Source organism: Rhipicephalus microplus, chromosome X, assembly GCF_043290135.1.
Source record: "Rhipicephalus microplus isolate Deutch F79 chromosome X, USDA_Rmic, whole genome shotgun sequence".
Classification (NCBI taxonomy): Eukaryota; Metazoa; Arthropoda; class Arachnida; order Ixodida; family Ixodidae; genus Rhipicephalus; species Rhipicephalus microplus.
The window spans coordinates 134,472,418-134,491,094 of NC_134710.1; the positions used below are offsets into that span (position 1 = coordinate 134,472,418).

General features: G+C 40.6%; 1 protein-coding gene across 5 annotated transcripts in view; it reads left to right on the plus strand.

The window, feature by feature from the left end:
• Positions 1 to 333: 333 nt before the first annotated feature.
• Positions 334 to 18,677, plus strand: part of Sec5 (exocyst complex component secretory 5) — an 88,308-nt gene continuing 69,964 nt past the window's right edge. For all 5 annotated transcript variants that reach the window (XM_075877777.1, XM_075877778.1, XM_037427824.2 and 2 more), the window contains exons 1-9: positions 334 to 472; positions 715 to 835; positions 940 to 1,110; positions 4,335 to 4,467; positions 13,429 to 13,472; positions 16,635 to 16,704; positions 17,112 to 17,236; positions 17,341 to 17,418; positions 17,527 to 17,672. In XM_075877777.1, the coding sequence (XP_075733892.1) occupies positions 727 to 835; positions 940 to 1,110; positions 4,335 to 4,467; positions 13,429 to 13,472; positions 16,635 to 16,704; positions 17,112 to 17,236; positions 17,341 to 17,418; positions 17,527 to 17,672 (876 nt within the window). In that variant the 5' untranslated portion in view covers positions 334 to 472; positions 715 to 726. The remainder of the gene's footprint in view (positions 473 to 714; positions 836 to 939; positions 1,111 to 4,334; positions 4,468 to 13,428; positions 13,473 to 16,634; positions 16,705 to 17,111; positions 17,237 to 17,340; positions 17,419 to 17,526; positions 17,673 to 18,677) is intronic.

Here is an 18,677-nt window from a genome sequence, read left to right on the forward strand (position 1 = left end):
CTTGGGTCTCAAAACAAACTAACACTCTAGTCAGCATGTCGCAATTATGTCATCAACGTAAACTTAGAATTCTTCTAACATGCTTGCGCTTGAAAAAAAACAAAAAAAAAACGTGCGAAACGGGAGCTGCTTGAAAGAAAAATAAATGAGAAATTTTTGTGACTTTTTGTTAATGTTCATAATGTTATCAAAGCGCGATGTTTCTCTCATCGTAGTTGTTGATGTTACATTTAGAAACACTTTATATGCCTTAGTTTAGATTAAACTATGATTTAACGTTCAAGGTTCTGCAGTTCTGCTTCGAACTGGCTCTAAACGACTGTGTGTGGCTCTGACTTCGAATTGGGACAGTTCTTCCGACGTGAGCCGATGAGCTGATTTTTTTTCGCGATAGTTTTCTGACAGTTTACTAGTTTCAATTCTGCTGAATTGACTGCGCTATAGACATGTAGCACCAGCGCGACTAAACCAGGTGTGCCGTTTGTTTCATCGGACTGGGAATGTGCGTCATTTACGTGCGTGTTTTGTGCCCACTTGTGTTTCCTATATCGTATCGTACACAACTAATGTGCCTCTTCATACGCCCATTTTATACGATACACATGTTGCACTTGTAATCGCGTTTGTTAATTTCCATGGCTCGCTTACACATTTCGAAGTCTATGCATTCATTAAGCTCTTCTCATTGTCGCTTGTGCTTTGTTTCCCTTTTAGATATAACGTCTAATGGGGGAGCCTCCTAAAGTGACGGGACTGTCCCCAGTTGAGGGGCCCCCGGGAACTAAAGTTACCATTCGAGGTGAAAACTTGGGCTTGGATCAAAATGATCTTCTGAGTGAGTTTCACGTGGTTCTTTGTCACCTTTCATTGAAAAAAAAATATAAAAATCAGCATAGGAGGCTGCCTTAAACATTAAATACTCACTTTTTCCTCCTGCAGGTGTTACTATATGCGGGGTTGATTGTTCTATGTACTCCGAGTGGAAATCTTCAAGCAAGATAGTGACGCGGACAAGAGTTTGCACAGGACGAGGTGAGGTGGTTGTCACTACAAGGTCTGGAGGTGTCGGAACGTGCACCGTAAATTTTCGCGGTATACTGGAGGTTATAGGTAAGTACTCAATTTATATTTAGTAACTCAATGCATTGCTGCCGTGTCGTCTCTTGAATTCTTTCGCATTGTCTGTACGTGTTTATGGTCAGCTTAGTGTTTGACAAGTAGCCCTTGACTCGTATGCAAGAAGGTGAAACTGCATTAAAATACACATGCGGCCAGCGTTGTGCGAGCTTCCTTATTGCATTGTAGGTCTACCCAGGCTAATAACTGCTCATAGAAGGTTAAGGTGAATTGACATTGTAAAATGTGCAACCCCACTGTGCCAAGTGGTCAGTGTTCAGCCCGAATTCTCCTGGAGAATTCATTTAATATTCTCCTGGGAAATATCATCAGGAATTCTCCTGGGAAATATCATTTAATGTTTGCAAATACACAAGGAAAGAGGAAAGAACTGACACACAAATTCGTTCTGGTGTCTGTGTGTTTGTGCTGTATTACAAGGCAAACACACAACAACTTACCCAAATAATGCTTGTTGACGAGGACGATTTTCTCAGTGGTGGAAACATTTACTTGTGGTACTATAGCTGCTGTGGGCTGGATTTGAAACACGCCTTCTCACTGCCTTCAGTCTGTTCCAGTAAAGTTAGCATACATCGTCCGCATCTTTGTAGAAGTAATCACATAACTTGTTAAAGGGCCTCTTGGAGGAATTCTAAATTGGAGGTGAGTCAAGAAAGTGTACTTCTGCAATAGCAAAGCAGCCACTCTTATTGTGAAAGAGCCTGTTTGCTACATTCAGGAATGAAGCCTTAGCGCATACCATACAAAACTTTTCCCCTCTTATTCCTGTTTTCTGCACCAAGATTTTCCTTGAGCCTTTTCAAAATTGAGCTTTCAGGCTTCACTTATCAATACCCTGATTAGATTACAGGGCATGTGCTAGTGTGTTACTCTTGATAAATTTTTGCCATCTTTGTTTTTTTCAAAGGGTATCAAATCTCAGTACACAATTGTTTTTTACATTTCATCTCAATTAAAATGTACCTTTCATGGCCCAGAGTGAACCCACAATCTTTAACCATTAAGCAGCTGAGACAGGTTTTTTTGCTACTCGTTCCCATGCAGGGTACCATGTACTGTAAAATCCCAATTATAGTTCATTTTAAGGCATGAAAAAAAAAAGACAATCACAAAAGAGGACATGGGACAGTGCCTCTCTGTGTTTGGCCTCTTTTACGATTGTGTGTTTTTTTCATGCCCTAAAATCAGTTATGAATGTATACCAACTCACCCAGCAAAAAGTTCTCTTATGACGAAAAATTTTGAGCAAGATCCCCCCCCTCCCCCACTGCGTTGAAGGATACTCCAACAAAGTTTATATGAGGGAGCCTTGCTTTGTCATGGATCAAAATTTAAGATAGCAGCGGAAAAGCTGTAAAGAATTGAGAATGCGCTTCTATGCTTCTAATGAAATGTTTTATTGAATACACATGCCACGGCCGCTGGATAAAAAACAAAGTGCGGCGTGCTGTGTCGCGTCGCAGTCAATGGGCGAGGGCATCTGGGCAGAGTTGACAGTTTCGGTCTCTTTTTTTTTTTTTTTTTTTCGAGGAGGGCACTGACGTTCCTCCTATCAAAGCGGGCGGCACTTCGTGTTTCAATGCGGGTCATGAGGATTTGTGCTTGACCGTGTGCTTTCTCTTGGTTTTTTTGTGTGCGCGTGTGCAGATGCTTTTTTTAGCAGTGTGATGCAACGAGTCTGTTGTGCTGCTGTGTGTGCCTCTGTGCAAGTTGAACGCGAAAAGAGACGCTAGCTTGCAGAACCACGAATTCTCCGAAAATCTACAGCATCATGAAGCCTGGCTGACCAATAATTCCGGCTAAGGACTGTCAGGGAGTGGGAGAATGTCATTGCTCCCGTATGTAAAGTAGACGCCAGTGCGTGCAGCATTTGGGTTGCCCCAGGAATCATGAGCGTTTGTGTGCTTTGTCAGGTGGTTTGTTTGTACATGACCACTGCTTTGTGTGACCGTGTGTGTGGGCAGCTAGACACATGTTTTCTGTGTTAGAGTGTGGTGTTTATTTTGCGTGTGTTTGTAGAAGATGGTGTTTTCTAGCAGTGTGATCCCACGAAGCTATTGTGTTCCGCTGTGCAAATAGAATGCAAAAAGAGACGCTACCTTGCAGTACAGTAAATTCCCACGCAATCTACAGTGTTGGGAGCAAGTGGAAGCCGAGTGAGTGGTCGGTAGTGTGCTTCATGTATTTTACTAAGAATGACTATAAAAGAACTTGAAGATTAGCCTTTGCATCCAATGGCGGTCCCTACTGTGTTTCGCGGTTATCCGCACTACCTGCAAAAGAACAACACTCAGCCCAGGCAATGCTGGTGAATGGATCCAGCTGATGACGAAATTAATAATGCAATTGACGCGCAACTGATTTGTCAACTGAGTCATATTTACTAACCTACCCCACCCGCCATAGTTGCCATATTGCCTGTAACAGTGACGCAGAACAAAATCTAATTTCTGAATAAAGGGCGTCCGGGCCCTTTGGCCACTCTCCTCAGTGCTTGCATAGCTTACTGCTTCGTCTTGAAGGAAGAAGTAAACCTACTAACAATTATTTTTGCAATAGCACACTTATTTCCAGTTCAGGTAAAGCAAATGGGCACATCAGGTAAAGTAAACAGGCAGCATTCATTGTGGCCTATATTCTACAAATTATTGGCCTTCCTAGGGCAAACCGTTCACATATGTGGTGCAATAGGTACTCCTAAAAACGAACAAAAATTGAACCAGTGATGCGCAGCTACGAAACACGCTATTTACGGCCTACTGTTCTGCATATAAATGCATGTGAAAGCATTTATTCTGGGAGGAGCAGTGGCGCCAGAGCGGGCGCGAGGTGAACTAGGCCCATTCTGCCGCTTTGGCGGGATGCACCAGGCCACACTTTGTTTTTCATCCAGTGGCCGTGCACATGCATTCAGTTCTTTTATCTGCGCTCGTCAGGCGAGTGAAAATGGTGGGAGGAAAGAAGGGGCCACATATCTGAAATCTCTCTCTCTCAAAAAAAAAGGAGGGGTTGCTTGCTTTTGGTTTTACAGTAGACATTTTCATATCAACATGAAACACTGCATCTCAGTTTTTGTTTATGTTTTGTTACTTTCTCAACAACTTCCTGGACACCCATGATTTCTTGGTGGTTAGCATGTCAGGATGTCAAAGTTGTGTTAATTTAGATGCTTATTTTCGGTTTGGTTTTTGTAGGTCCAACAGTCGAGTCAGCCATTTGGGTGGATGAGTCGCACATGTTCTCTGATGTGTTTGGCCGAAAAGGTCATCCTGCATCTCCTGCACAGCTGCACCCTGAGGACCCGCTTGGCATCTCAGATGAGTCCGTGTTAGTGCTGATTTTTGATAATTAATTATCAATGGCAGCAACCCTGCTAAAAGGTCTACATTTAGTAAGTGGCTCCATAAAGATTTGTGCTCAGAGAAAAAAAATTCCACCAAGTAAGCTTCACATTATGTTTCCCGAAATTTAGTGAATGTACGGCCTTGTCGTGTTTTTTTTTTAGCTAAGAGTATAAAATAATTAGTCTTTCTTTTTTGGCAATACAGTAATAATTTCTGAAGGCATTAAATCTTGTAGCACAGTTACGTGCAACTTTGCCATGTAAACACATTGCTTCATATAAAACAACAAAAGCATAAATGCATGTATGTACACACACAAGCACTCTCGCTGTTCACCTTATGGGACTTGCACCTGTTGTATATTTTACTGACTTACCCAAGAATCAAATTTATGGGTCAGCATTTTAAGATGTGATGTAGAAAATAATTAATTTCTCCCCATTTGTCTTTGCCATTTGCACTGTAGTAGTTATATATATCACCGCTCATCTGCTTAGTATCCTTACAAAATGATTCCATGGCATTTAAGAACATTACTTCAAATTCCTGAAATCTGGCTGCTGTCAAGCAACAGTACATGGAAGAACAAGACACGTAGCTCATTGTAAACAGGATGAGTGCTGACATCGACGTCTTTGCTTAAGATGTCTTGGGTAAATTATGGCAGCAAAAGTGATACTAATATCACAAGACACCTAAAAATATGTCATGCACTACAGACTGTGACAGTTCTGATGTCATCTCATAAAAAAAAGGGGGGGTGGGGGGGTGTTCCGAGATTGCATTGTAGAAATGTTGGATGAGTGATTTGGTTTGTTTGAATACCACAGCCAGTTTTGTTGCTTTCTATTGCATATTCATATGAACTAACCAGTATTCACCCTCCACGGTATTCTATATTTTGTTTCATATTTGAGTTTTAATATGTCACTCAAGTTATTCACTCAATCCGACCATCTTTTTGTCCCACTTGTAGTTTGGGAATAAAATTTGCTGTGTATTTTGACAAGAACAGCTAGAACAGCCGTGTTCATCGTATCTCTAGCACGAATGATCTTGCGATCATTACGTGAACACGCGAGACAATCCATGCAAGCCTCTCTACAGCATAGCCATGGCGGTCAGAGGTTTCACATGCAATGAAACTGAAGCACTGATAGCACAACAATCACCTGAGACGTCAGTAATACAGTTTAACACGCGCAGCCTTCGTAGACACTACGATGACGTTCTTGACTTCATCTCGTTAACCGAGCACAATTTTTCAATCATATATTTATCGGAGACGTGGTTATCAGACAGTAACGGTGATATGTATGACATGCCCGGCTATACAACTGAGTATTGCAACCGCGATTCTCAGTGTGGCGGTGGGTCTGCCATTCTTGCCAAATCTTCTTTTTCATACAAACGTCATTCGGACATATCGCTTACAAACATTCTATGTGAACCGGTATGGCTAGAATTCGACCGCAATTTCATGCCATTGAATAACGCTAACACAATTGTGGCCTCAATTTACCGTTCACCCTCATCTTCCTATTCTGAATTTTGCTGTCAACTTGAAAAAATCCTACACGTATTAAGTTTCAAAAATAAACATACCATATGTGGTGACATGAACGTAAACATTATTGATCTAAATAACCAATTTTGCTTTGAATATGTGTGCTGCTTCCTAGGTTTCGGGCTTACTTCCACAATCAATTCTCTTACTCGATTCGACTTGTCTGGTTCAGACACCTTAATTGATCATATTTTGAAGAACATAATGTACTACACAGCCGGGGTTATCGACTATGCATTTACTGATCACTACCCCATCTTCTTGCTATTGGGCTCTCAAGATCTCAACCGGAACTTAGAGAGCACTAAATCATCCTTTGACGCTTTGAAATTCGTCGAAATGATCAAAGCCATTGATTGGACTTTTGTTACAGAGGAAAAATGTGGGGAAAAGGCTTTTAATTTATTTTCTACTAAAATCTCCTCGTGCACCACCCAGTGCACGTCTGTTAGCACAGTCACGCAATGGTACCGTTTTCCAAGGATCAGCAAGGCATTATTGCGATCGATTACAAAGAAAAATAAAGTTAATAAAAAAGTCGGAAGTCAACCATGGAATAACGCCCTCAAACTGCGGTTCTTTCCGGAAGTATTCCAATCTAATATCTTCCCCACTAAAGCGTGCTAAGCGCCTCTACTATGAAAATGAAATAACTAAGAATGGTAATGACTGCAGAAAAAACTGGCAGTTAATTAAACAGTTTCTCAACAGTGATGACAACCAACCCTCTGTGAAGAAAATAACAAAAAATGGCAACACCCTCACTGATCCTTGTGATATAACGAATGCGTTTAGTGACCATTTTGGTGATCCTGCTCACTCGCAAACAGACGTGCCATTGCTTCCTGTACCGCGTTGTGATCGGTCTTTCTATTTGTTCCCCACATCGGCAGATGAAGTTTTTCAGCTCATTTCATCGCTAAAAACAACTGGCCCAGGATCAGATTCCATCCATCCATCCAGAATAAAACTAGTATCAAAATAAGTATCACCTATTCTAGCAGAAATTATCAACAAACTGTTCAAAGATGGTACATTTCCGAACTCGCTTAAGGAATGAAGAATAACCCCTGTTTTCAAAAAAAGGCACTCATGAATGTATTGACAATTATCGGCCCATATGCGTTTTACCATTTTTAAGTAAAATAATCAAAAAACTTTTGTACTCAAGGCTTGTGTCTTACTTAAATGTAACCTATTAACCTCACGCCAGTTTGGTTTTCGACCCGGTTATTTCACAGAGCTTGCACTTCTTTATCTTACTGATCTAATTGAAGTAGCCATCGACAAGGGCTTACTTTTTGGGGCTGTTTTTATTGACCTTACTAAAGCATTTGATACAATTAACCACTCAATCCTGCTGCACAAACTTGAATCCTTTGGTATTTCTGGCCCTCTCCTTGAACTCGTTCGGTGTTATTTAAGCGATCCATGTCAAATAGTGCAAATTAACAGTCACCTTTCTTCCACAAAAATAATTAACAGGGGTGGTCCTCAGGGTTCGATTCTTGGTCCTCTACTTTTCTTGTTATTTATTAATGATTTGCTTAGTGTGCTTCAAGGCTCTAAATATCTGTTATATGCGGATGATACGACTATATTTACGTCCAGAAGCAATCCGATCGCACTTGAAAATGCACAAAACAAGGACTTTATCAGCATTCTCCAGTGGTGCTTGAATAATCAATTGTAAATCAATGCTACAAAAACAACATTTATGGAATTTTTTCCCGACAGAAAATGGTTACCTTGCCTCTTTCGATTGTATTAAATCATCACACAATACCTGCTTCTGATAGCACTCGGTTTCTAGGCGTCATCTTGGATAAACATAGGAAGTTCCATGCTCATGCGCAGTCTCTTCTTAAAAAGGTTTCTTTCGGTATTCATGTTATTCTGAAAGCACGACCATACTTTCCACGACACGTTATCCTGTCACTATACTATTCTTACATTCACAACCACCTTTCATGTTGCTTATGATCTTGGGGAAACACGTACAACACACATCTTGATAATCTACAACGCCTCCAAAACCAAGCGGTGCGGCTAATGACGTTCAGTCCGTACCTTTTTCGCTCCGTCCCTCTATACGTTGACCTAAACATACTTCCCCTTAATGAATTATTTACTTTAAAATTAGCAGTCATCATGTTTCGCTTTATTCATCGCGATGTGTGTATAGAAAGTTTCTTACCTCAATTTTCGACTAATAATAATAGAAATCGGTTCTCTGTGTGTGAGAATTCCCATTTACCTAAAGCTCCCACAAACTATGGGAAAATGACTGCTAGATTTGCTGGTGTGTCCGTGTGGAACTCAATTCCTTTTGAAATTAAACAATCTTTCACGACAAGCTCATTTTGCCGACGAACCAAAATGCACTTAATCACTGAACTAATTAGAACATGTTAGATATAGGTGCAATTAGAAAATTGAAATTGGTTCATTTTTTTTAACTTTCTGCTTGTTTTACACTGCTTTGATGAATTGTTCGTTATATGAGTAATAACAGTGTCGCTGCTCCTATAGAGTAATTGGAGATGTACACCACCTCTAAAAAAAATGTAGTTTTATGTATGGTTTAGTTCTGCTTTTCTAATTATTGTAGACTTGTTGTTTATCTTCGTATTTTTGAAAATTGAGTAAAGTGTTTTCATTTATTTTGTTCTCACTGCACATTGTATTTAGAACTTTGTCACAACGCCAATTGTCTGCTGCATATTATGCATCATCTTATTCACAATGTGTTAGGAGGTCCCCCCGACAGCTTTTACTCTCGGACCTCCTCATGTACTCTGCTTATCTGTTCATTTATATGTATGCTTACCCTTCAATAAACTTCAAACTTCAGAAGATGGTGCTCATGTATTCAAAACCAGGATATTCTGGATGTGTATGCATTCGGTCGGTCTCTTTTCACCATGAATCTGGCAATGACTGCTCACTTACTCTTGTACAATACTTGAATGTTTGACATTATTCTGTGTTAACCGTTTTGATATTAACTGCAAATTTTTTTGACTACTATTGTTATTCAGTTCAAATAATTCAAATATTTGTTGATTGGAGAATGAATATATGGTTCCTAGGTGTTAGTATGTGTTGACTGTAGAGATACAGCAGTTCAAACTTATGAGTAACACTATACAAACTGCAGGCCTCTAAAGAAACTGAATTTGGGGTTCAGACGTGCAGACTGAAATTGATCAGACTGTTCCAATACTTACATTGCAAGGACTGCACTCCTTAATTTTTGGTTGCATTCATAGAGCAAAACTAAGCAATGATAAAGAAATCCCTGGTTTGTATGCTTTCCTTGGAGGAGTGCCTCATGGCTCATGTCTTTTTTCCTGGGGAAAGATTAGATATTTGTATCTAGCAGTACTATACTGAATCAAAAGAACCCAAATCGTGGGGCATAATAATTCATTGCACACTAAGAAAATGAAATTTCTCAAGAATTTCCAGTAGGGGTTTCTTCATGTGGGGTATTTACATGTTACGTGCATGGTCCTTCATTCTACTAAAAAATCTATTGTGGGTTAGTATTTCTTGCTGAAAAAATTGGTATAAACGTGGCTATCAGTGGTGTCTATAGTAGACATTTATGACGGGGTGTGTTTGCTCTTTGGCCACTCTTGACACTTGTGCTATTCAAATTTCGACATTATTTTACTTGCATGATCTTTCCACTGGAGCAAGTTGCATTATTGCAACACCACATGCTTTGATACAATAAATTATTTCAAATGGCGGAATGTGGAGTTCTTCATCAGATACTTCATTTAACATGAGTCACAAAATTTGCATTAAAAACTATCAATATTTGTTCTACTCTCCATTAAGCAGTCTTAACGTTTTGACATCTTCTAATGCCCATCATTTCATAGCATTGAAATCAACTGCTGGAACCATTAGTTTATGAGCATGATGTGACAAAAATCAAGGCTGACAGCTTATTTTGAGAAACGACTTTTTCAATGCATAGCATTTCTTAGCAAACTTGGGTGCGTTTCACTGTATCTGTCTGTCTGTCCGTCCATCCTTCTGTCCTCCTATGACTTTTAGCTCTCCTGGTTGATTGGATAATGGGATATATACCAAAATTGGCATAGCATAACATGACTATATGATGAGCATGAGTAACTATCTAGTCATAACATGAAAATCATGACATGTCTGTCTTGAATGTCATGGTCTTGGTGCTTTTGCGGTGGTTTCGCTTGCATTACATATCGCGAAACCAGTATGGTGTGGCTTGACTGCATGGCAAACATAACTGATAGGCCCTCACGTGGAAATGATGACATGCGTGTCATGTGAGGACATGACTGCATGCCACGTTCATGATGGCCTCGTGGCCGTTTCGCCAGCTTCACATAAAGCAAATTCCGTATTATTGAGATAGCAATTATACGGACAATCGTCTGCATTTCGCCGTCGACGTCGCCATCACTAACCGTATATGTATACATATATATATTTATATGGAAACACAAGGAAGAAAAATAATCCAGAAAAAGACTCCGGCGCATGGGATCGAACTTAGGACCTCTGAAACGTGAGTTCGAAGCGGTAGCCACTGAGCCATTGAGGAGCTTGTCCTTCAACGTTCGAATGGCAAGCTATTTATGTCTACCACTTAACACTGATGACGGGCATCTCGGGGGGGTGTGTGCAAACTATTGCTATTGTGTTTTCAGCATTACCAGCAAGATGGAACAATGAGCACGTATTGCCACATTGTCACAACACTGCGGCGCGTGCTTTCATCTCTCACATGTACTTTAGCCCTCAAATAGGAGGGGGTGGACGCTCGCTCGAGCACCTTTATCTCGTGGTGAGAAGGATCATACGTCTTGGCTTGCCTTGGTTTTTCACCAGAAGGATTCTGTTGTAGTTACTGGGCGCACAAAGGTCACTGCAATTGTTACTCTGTCTCCGTTTGTGAAAAGAGCTCGCTTTTCAGACACGGCGAAGTAATATCTGAAATGCTTATTCGTATTCATCTGTAGCTGTGATTAAATTTCTTGCATCATTTGTGCGTGAGAAACATGGGGCACGTTTAGATCTGCTTGCCATTCTGCACGGGAGCTTCCAATTTGTTGCTGTCATGTTCATTGATGGATATGTGGAGTTGAACGTCCCAAAACTACCATACGATTATGAGAGACGCCGTAGTTGAGGGCTCCAGAAATTTCGACCACCTGGGCTTCTTTAACATGCACCCAAATCTGAGTGTACGAGCCTACAACATTTCCGCCTCCATCGGAAATGCAGCCGCCGCAGCAGGGATTCGATCCCGCGACCTGCGGGTCAGCAGCCGACTACTTTAGCCACTAAACCACCGCGGCGGGGCACTATCGCATTCATTGCTGTGTCTTTGTGGCAAAGCTGCGATGTTTTTTTTTACGTGACGTGTATGGATGATGTGACTGGTGCAAACATGAAATTCATGACATGCATGTGAATGTGAAAACATGACTACATGCCAAGCTCAAGACTCGCTCGCGGTTGTTTCGCTAGCTTCATATATGTCAAATTTGGTATTACATGACGTGAGTGGATGACGAATGTGTATGACTGGTGCAAACATGATAATTATGACATGCGCGTCATGTAACCACATGACTACATGCCGCACTCGTAATGCACTTGCGCCCATTGTCCTAGCTTTACATATACCAAATTCACTATCACGTGACGTGAATGGATGATGAAAGTATATGACTGGTGCAATCATGATAATCATGATATGCGTGTCATGTGGGAACTTGACTACATGCGAAGCTCACGATGCGCTCGCTGTCGTTTCGCTTGCTTCACATGTCAAATTTGGTATTACATGGTGTGAGTGGATGGCAAATGTGTATAACTGGTGCAAACATGATAATCATGATATGTGTGTCATGTAAGAACATGACTACATGCCACGCTCATGATGCACTTGCGGCCGTTTCGCTAGCTTCACATATACAAAATTTGGTATTATGTGACATGAATAAATGACCCGTCCAAACATGATAATCATGACTTACGTGTCATGTAAAACATGACTACATGCTACTCTACATGAATAAATGACCCGTCCAAACATGATAATCATGACTTACGTGTCATGTAAAACATGACTACATGCTACACTTGTAGCGTGCTCGCAGCCATTTTGCTAGCTTCACATACACCGAATTTGGTATTACGGTGTTATATTATATACATAATACCGTAATTTGGTAATACGGTATCAGTCAGTCAGTCAAGAACTTTAATATATGGTCCTGAGGAGTTTAAGCCACCAGGGTGCCCACGTGGGACATCCTAGCAGCCGCTACCGTAGGCGACGCCCGAGTCGGGGCTGGAACGTGGTGGCGTTCCGCCAGTTCTTGGGCCCTCTGGACTGCCTTAAGTTGGTTTCGGAGATTGGGGCTCCTGAGTGCCTCCTCCCAGTCGGACTCACTGGTGAGAGGTCCCTGAGGTAACGCGGGACATTGCCAGAGCATGTGCGCGAGTGAACAGTACACTTCTGTGCAATCTGGGCACTGTGGTATTATATTATATTATATACCAAATTTAGTATTTCGTATTATTAATGGACGACTTGGCACAAATGCCAGGTGGAAACACGATAATAATGGCGTGGAAGTCACATACGGCATAATTTACGTCCACGTCGTAACGTTGTGATTGATTTTAATGTGAGAATTCAACCTTTCTCATTTGTGCTTCGCATATCATCGATTACCACTGTGTTGGGATCTACCAATTTTTTCTCGCATCTATGCCAAACAATACCATTGTATTGCCATCATTGAAAAGCTTTGTATTGCCTTTCCTTTATATTTACAGTTCTGATATTCCTTCAAACTCACATCAGGTAGTGGGCCATACTCACGAACTTTAGTCCATAAAGGGCTGGTCTAGTGAAGTTTGTAGTGGGGAGAATGAACAAAATGGCACCTCACACAGAAATTTAAAAGAGCACGTTTTTCATATCTCACGTATGTGAATCATTGCTGGTGATGATTTGGCGTCCGTCAGAATTCGAGAAACATATTGATACTGATCTCTAGAATGACTCTTTGGATGCCAATTCTGTGATGTAGATTTTCAGCCATGGTTATGTTTCAACACACGGTGACCGAATGAGTGCCTCATGAAAAAAAAAAAGAAGCTTAAGACCAGTCCCACTCACATGAACGAAGTGATATTAATTGCAAAAAGCCAGTAGATAATACGAGTACCATTAAGCAATGTTGCAAATATTTTATACCTTGTGAAGCCACATGCCACGAGTTTAAAACTCCTGGCTTAAGTACTAATATACTCTAAAAGGGGACCATTTAAATAATAATAAATGGTGATCTTATTTTTCAGAAAACGGTTCCCAGAGGAAGAGCTGAGACAGCTGTTCCCCGAAGGTATGTCTTCGTCATTGTTGTTTGGTATTTTAACAAAATCTTAACTATTGTAAGGCTTATAACGTAAATGCAGTACTATGTGTTTTCTTGAATTGGTTTCGTTATTTGAACATCATCATTAGTATGTTCTTTTTAATGACTGCTGTGCCTGTTAATGTAGAAGCGTCTGCATACTGTATCGATTGTGTGCGTTCAGTTAGAGCAATTTTGGTCAGACTATCTCCAGTTTATTGACGTGTGGTGTGGCAGTACATTGTGCACACTACCCTTACACGGGGGGGGGGGGGGGGGGCAGTGTGTGATAGCTGTGTTGCTATTGTGTGGTGACTCTCAGTTGCACATGGCTGCAGGTGCCCGAGATTGCATTGTAAAGCACAAAGCTTTAATATACTGTGCCAGAAAACTCTAACACAGAAGACTGTTGGATTGGGCGATTTGATACAACATGATTACGAGTGCAAATCAGCACAACTGACAGCTGGGGACAGAACAGAGTGCTGAGAAGAGAGGACACGGCACTTTTTGTCCTCTCTCTTCTGTCTCCTCCTGCTGGTTGTTGCTGATTTGCATTCATAATCTGACACAGAAAGCATCTGTTAGGCTTTAGTTTATTTATAGGTATCTGTCTTTACCTGCAGAATGGTTAGATGATGCTCTGCTTGTCCTAGTCACCTTTACTGCTTAGCTGCATGTCTCAGCTTATCTTACTGATTAAACATTACTGGCAAACTTGATAATCTTTGCTCCTTCCATATAGAAAAATATCCTTTGGCCCCATAATTTTCTTGTCCTTGCACTCATGCAGCATATAGGAGCTTCGTGCGTCGGTATGGTGGCGCCACTGCTTGGCTTGCAGCTTGGGTAATGCGGAGAAAGCGGTTGCAGACTCTCCTAGCCCTCATAGAATTGCATGCATGCATTCTGAATTAAATTTGCGCATCCATTGTGAAAAAACAAGCAAGTGCCACCTCTCGAAAGTTTTTCACACCAACAAGACTGTTCTCCTCGCTTTCATCATCTTGGCATGCTCCAAGTTAACCCCTCTTTCAATTTTTAAAAAATTTCTTTTGGTTTACATCGGAGCGCGCTCTGTGCTCGTTGCAGTGTTCCCAAGATGATTGGCGGCTCATTGCTTTCGTCGCGGTCGCGTCTTCTTTGCACATTACAACATTAAAATTGTATAAAGGTCATAGCCACACATCAAACGATAAGACCTGGTTTCGCTCAGGTGCCATCACATCAATGGAAATGCTTCAGATGCTTCAGATGTGCACTTCTGTTTGTTGGTTGCTGTGCAATATGGCCTTCTACAAGACCACGGTTTTGCTTGACAGTTAATTGTGTGTGTGCTGTAGACCCGTGTGCACAGATTTGGGTGCACGTTGAAGAATCCAGGTGGTAGAAATTTCTAGAGCCCTCCACTACGGCATCTCTCATAATCGTATAGTAGTTTTAGGACGTTAAACCCCACATATCAATAGAATCAAATGTGTGTGTAGCTCTCATCTTCATAGCAGTTTGTTAACCCAAGGAGGAAAACAGGTGCTACATCTTGGGTACCACTGGAATGACAGCATTGTTTGCAGCATTATTGTACGTGCACGATTGTGCTACAATTGAAATACCACGCTCGGCTCAGTGCGTCTACTTGACATCAGTGTGCGGTAACAGGTGCGTTGTTATCATTGTTGCGTTGGTTGATATTGAATCGCAATTGGAATACTCTATTTTCAAAGGTGAGTGAGCCTGTAAGTCGCCCTTCTATATGCTCGTTATCCCACAAACATTAATTCTGGAATCGCATGTCATGTGGAGGATTTTCACCTACCAGAGGAGGATCTAGCTTACGATGTATACATACTACGCGCGGGTGCATTTCTATTTATATTTGAATAATGCGACGGGTGCAAACTTTGTGTATAAACCTCAGTATTTCGTGTTGCTGAACTTGAAATGCATTTGATAGAGAATTATGGCTTCAACGGTGTTAGTGATTAGATTTTAAGAAGTACGTGATTGTAATACAGTTTAAAGTTCTTCATGATTTTTCTATGGTTTGTGAAATAGAAAAAATTGTGAATGTTTGTTACTCATAGTCTCTAGTTCTTTCATACATTAATATGCATCTGTGACGCATGTTACAATGTTACTTGGCTTTCCCTTTGTTGTTTTTATTCATAATTAGCTCTGACGAAGTTGAAGGTGCTGGACGAAGCTGAAAATATGTCTTTTGTGCATTTCCTAAGCATGCATACAACCATTATCTGCATTGTTGTTGTACTGTTCAGTGTGTTCAATGAAACAAGAAGACCTTTCTAGATTGCAAGAGCTTTCATTTTGCTTGTGTTAGCTGTATTTAATGCATGCACGTTAAAAACACATGCATTACACTGCACTCACGCACAGCAATAAAAAAGGGCCCCGTAATTTTCGATCAGATAAAAAAGAACCATCATTGTAACAAACATCATGGCTATCTAAGCAGTGCCGCCAGGGAAAATATCAAATCAGAATATAAGGTCAATTAAAAAAATACGCCTAGTAGTCAGCACTTTGCACAAAGTTGAGCAACGTGATCTGCTTTTCGCCACTGTTCGCCGTTGGTGGTGCCACTAGTACTGCTCAAAGCAGCAGCGCATGAGGCAAATAGGGAATCTTGCATTCTGATATTATTGGGAAATGTGGTTTATTTTTCTGTATATAATTACCCTGTATTGTTACATGTTTGTGGGCTGCCGCAGTGGTGCTTGACTGTTGACCCGTAGGATGGAGGTTCGATCGTAGCCCTGGCAGTCGAATTTTAATGGAGGCAAAATGCATGAGGCCCACATAATTAGATTTAGGTGCAGATTGTAAAGAGCCCTGGGTGGTTCAAATTTATGGAGCCCTCCACTGCAGCATTTCTCATAGCCCAAGTCACTTTGGGACATTAAACCCCATAAACCAAACAGCCAACAAAGTTTGTGCAAACTAGGTTTTACGTGGCAAACATCAGATGTTTGTGATACATAACCGAATCAAGTCAATAATGACCATGTATTACGGCTGTCCTTTTGAAATGTGAGGGGGAAAAGAGGGGGGCATACACCACGATGAATGTTTGTTAAAACGAGTTACACTGAGACCTTTCCAATTATTTTTACTATTTTTACATGCTTATAGGTTCAGGAAACCTGCTTTCTGAGAACTTCAATCCTGCATGCTACCTCCTGGAGAATTACAACAGCACGAGGTAAGGCTAGGCCTTTGGGTGCTTCGCTCTATGGTCTTGTTTACAGTATGGTGGTGGTTTATTCCAGTGTTGTTGCCTCTGTTGCTATGGGCTGCTGTTTTATAGTTTTGCATTCAAATGCAGGCAATAATGTTCTCATGGCTCTGAAATGTGGTTGTGCATTATTGTTACACACAGTGAAAGGGTCAGTTGTGCTGTGCTGCTTATTTGTGGTATATGCTTAGAAAGCAGTTACAAAGGTCTTTATAGCAGTTAATGTACCACTGGCCTAAGTTAGCAGCTGCAAGCTCTTTGCAGGTATCGCAAATGCAGTAGTTGAAATTATGATAAAATTTGTACGTCATGTACACTTTCTGAAGGAGAAACAGTGGAAACTCAGTTTTATTACTCTGACCTTGGCATTTCAGTTTCAGTGACTTGAAAGCTGGGCTGCAAAGCCTAAAGCGGAAAGTTGGCCAGCTACAAGAAGGTCCATCATCATTTCTGAAGTCGAATGTGAATTCCATTGTTGTTTGCCTAGATGTACTTCATGGTGGGTGCCTTAAAATTATATGGATTGAATTAAAACTGTCTGTCTGTGAACCATGAGTTTTCATGGCTTTTTTTTTTTTAAACTTTTGTCACTGAAATCATTAGAACTTCAGAAGGCCATGGAGAAGGATAAGCAAGAGATGGGGTCTGACTTGACTGAAAAGCTTTACGAAGCTGTCACAAGTGAGTATTACGTTGGGTTTCGGTTTGCTTTAATGTCTATTGATGTAATGTTTTCAATTTTAATTCATATTTTGATTTGGTAATGTTTTCCTAATATTTCAATTAAAGGATCCAAGAATGAGGCAGAAAACATCTTTGAATCCATTTTGGCCAGAAAAGATCAAGCAGATTCAACACGCAATGCCCTAGGAATCTTGCAAAAGTTTAGGTTTCTTTTTAACCTTCCCGTCACCATTGAGAAGAACATCCAAAAGGTATGCTGGCTCAGCTTTTTTCTGTATTTTTGTTTGTCTAAAATGGCCAGGACTTGTGGATATAAGTTGAAATGTCCAACATCACACTGATGTACTGATATTGTGGGTCATAGTCACTGTTTTTTTTACTTTAAACTTAACTTTTTTCGATTTTTGTTGTGAACAAAAACTCGCCTAAAGAAATAAAAATACAGTTTTGAAAAAAATAACACACTAATCTAAAGTTGATTTTGTGCTTCTGCTTAACATCCCTTTAGCGTTAGAGATAGTTGGTTATAACTATCGTGCGAGACTTATGTTAAGTATTTAGCTTTACTTTAAACTTAACTTTTTTCGATTTTTGTTGTGAACAGAAACTTGCCTAAAGAAATAAAAATAAAGTTTTGAAAAAAATAACACACTAATCTAAAGTTGATTTTGTGCTTCTGCTTAACATCCCTTTAGCGTTAGAGATGGTTGGTTATAACTATCATGCGAGACTTATGTTAAGTATTTAGCTTCTGTTTGGACTCATGGCATACTCATAGTACATATGGTGGGCAAGTTGCATTACATCACATCAAGCCTACCTACCTATATGCTGTACTACTAAATTGCCATTTAATATCCAGAGACCCAGGCTGGGTTTTTTCAAACTGTTATTATACTCCATTTGAGAAGTTCCCTTCAGCACTATGAAGGCTACAGGCCCCCTAGCCAATAAGGAGAGTGAGTAGCCCTTCCACATCTATTTTCATCAACGTTGCGTAATCTGCTCAGCACTTCTCTGGCATCTGCTCACGTGTATAGGACGAGTGAAACAGACAGCATCACCGAAAAAAAAAAAAAGTGACTGGACCCATCGCAGTTCGTGCTCTTTGCTTTGAATTTATCAAGTCGTAATCGTGCACTGTGTGATGTGCAAGTTACAAACTGATGCTTGTATTTGATTTTAATCAGTGTCGGAACATAATGAAAAAAAAAAAAACAGCAATATTTTTGACCCGAATGAAAAGTTAACCAGAA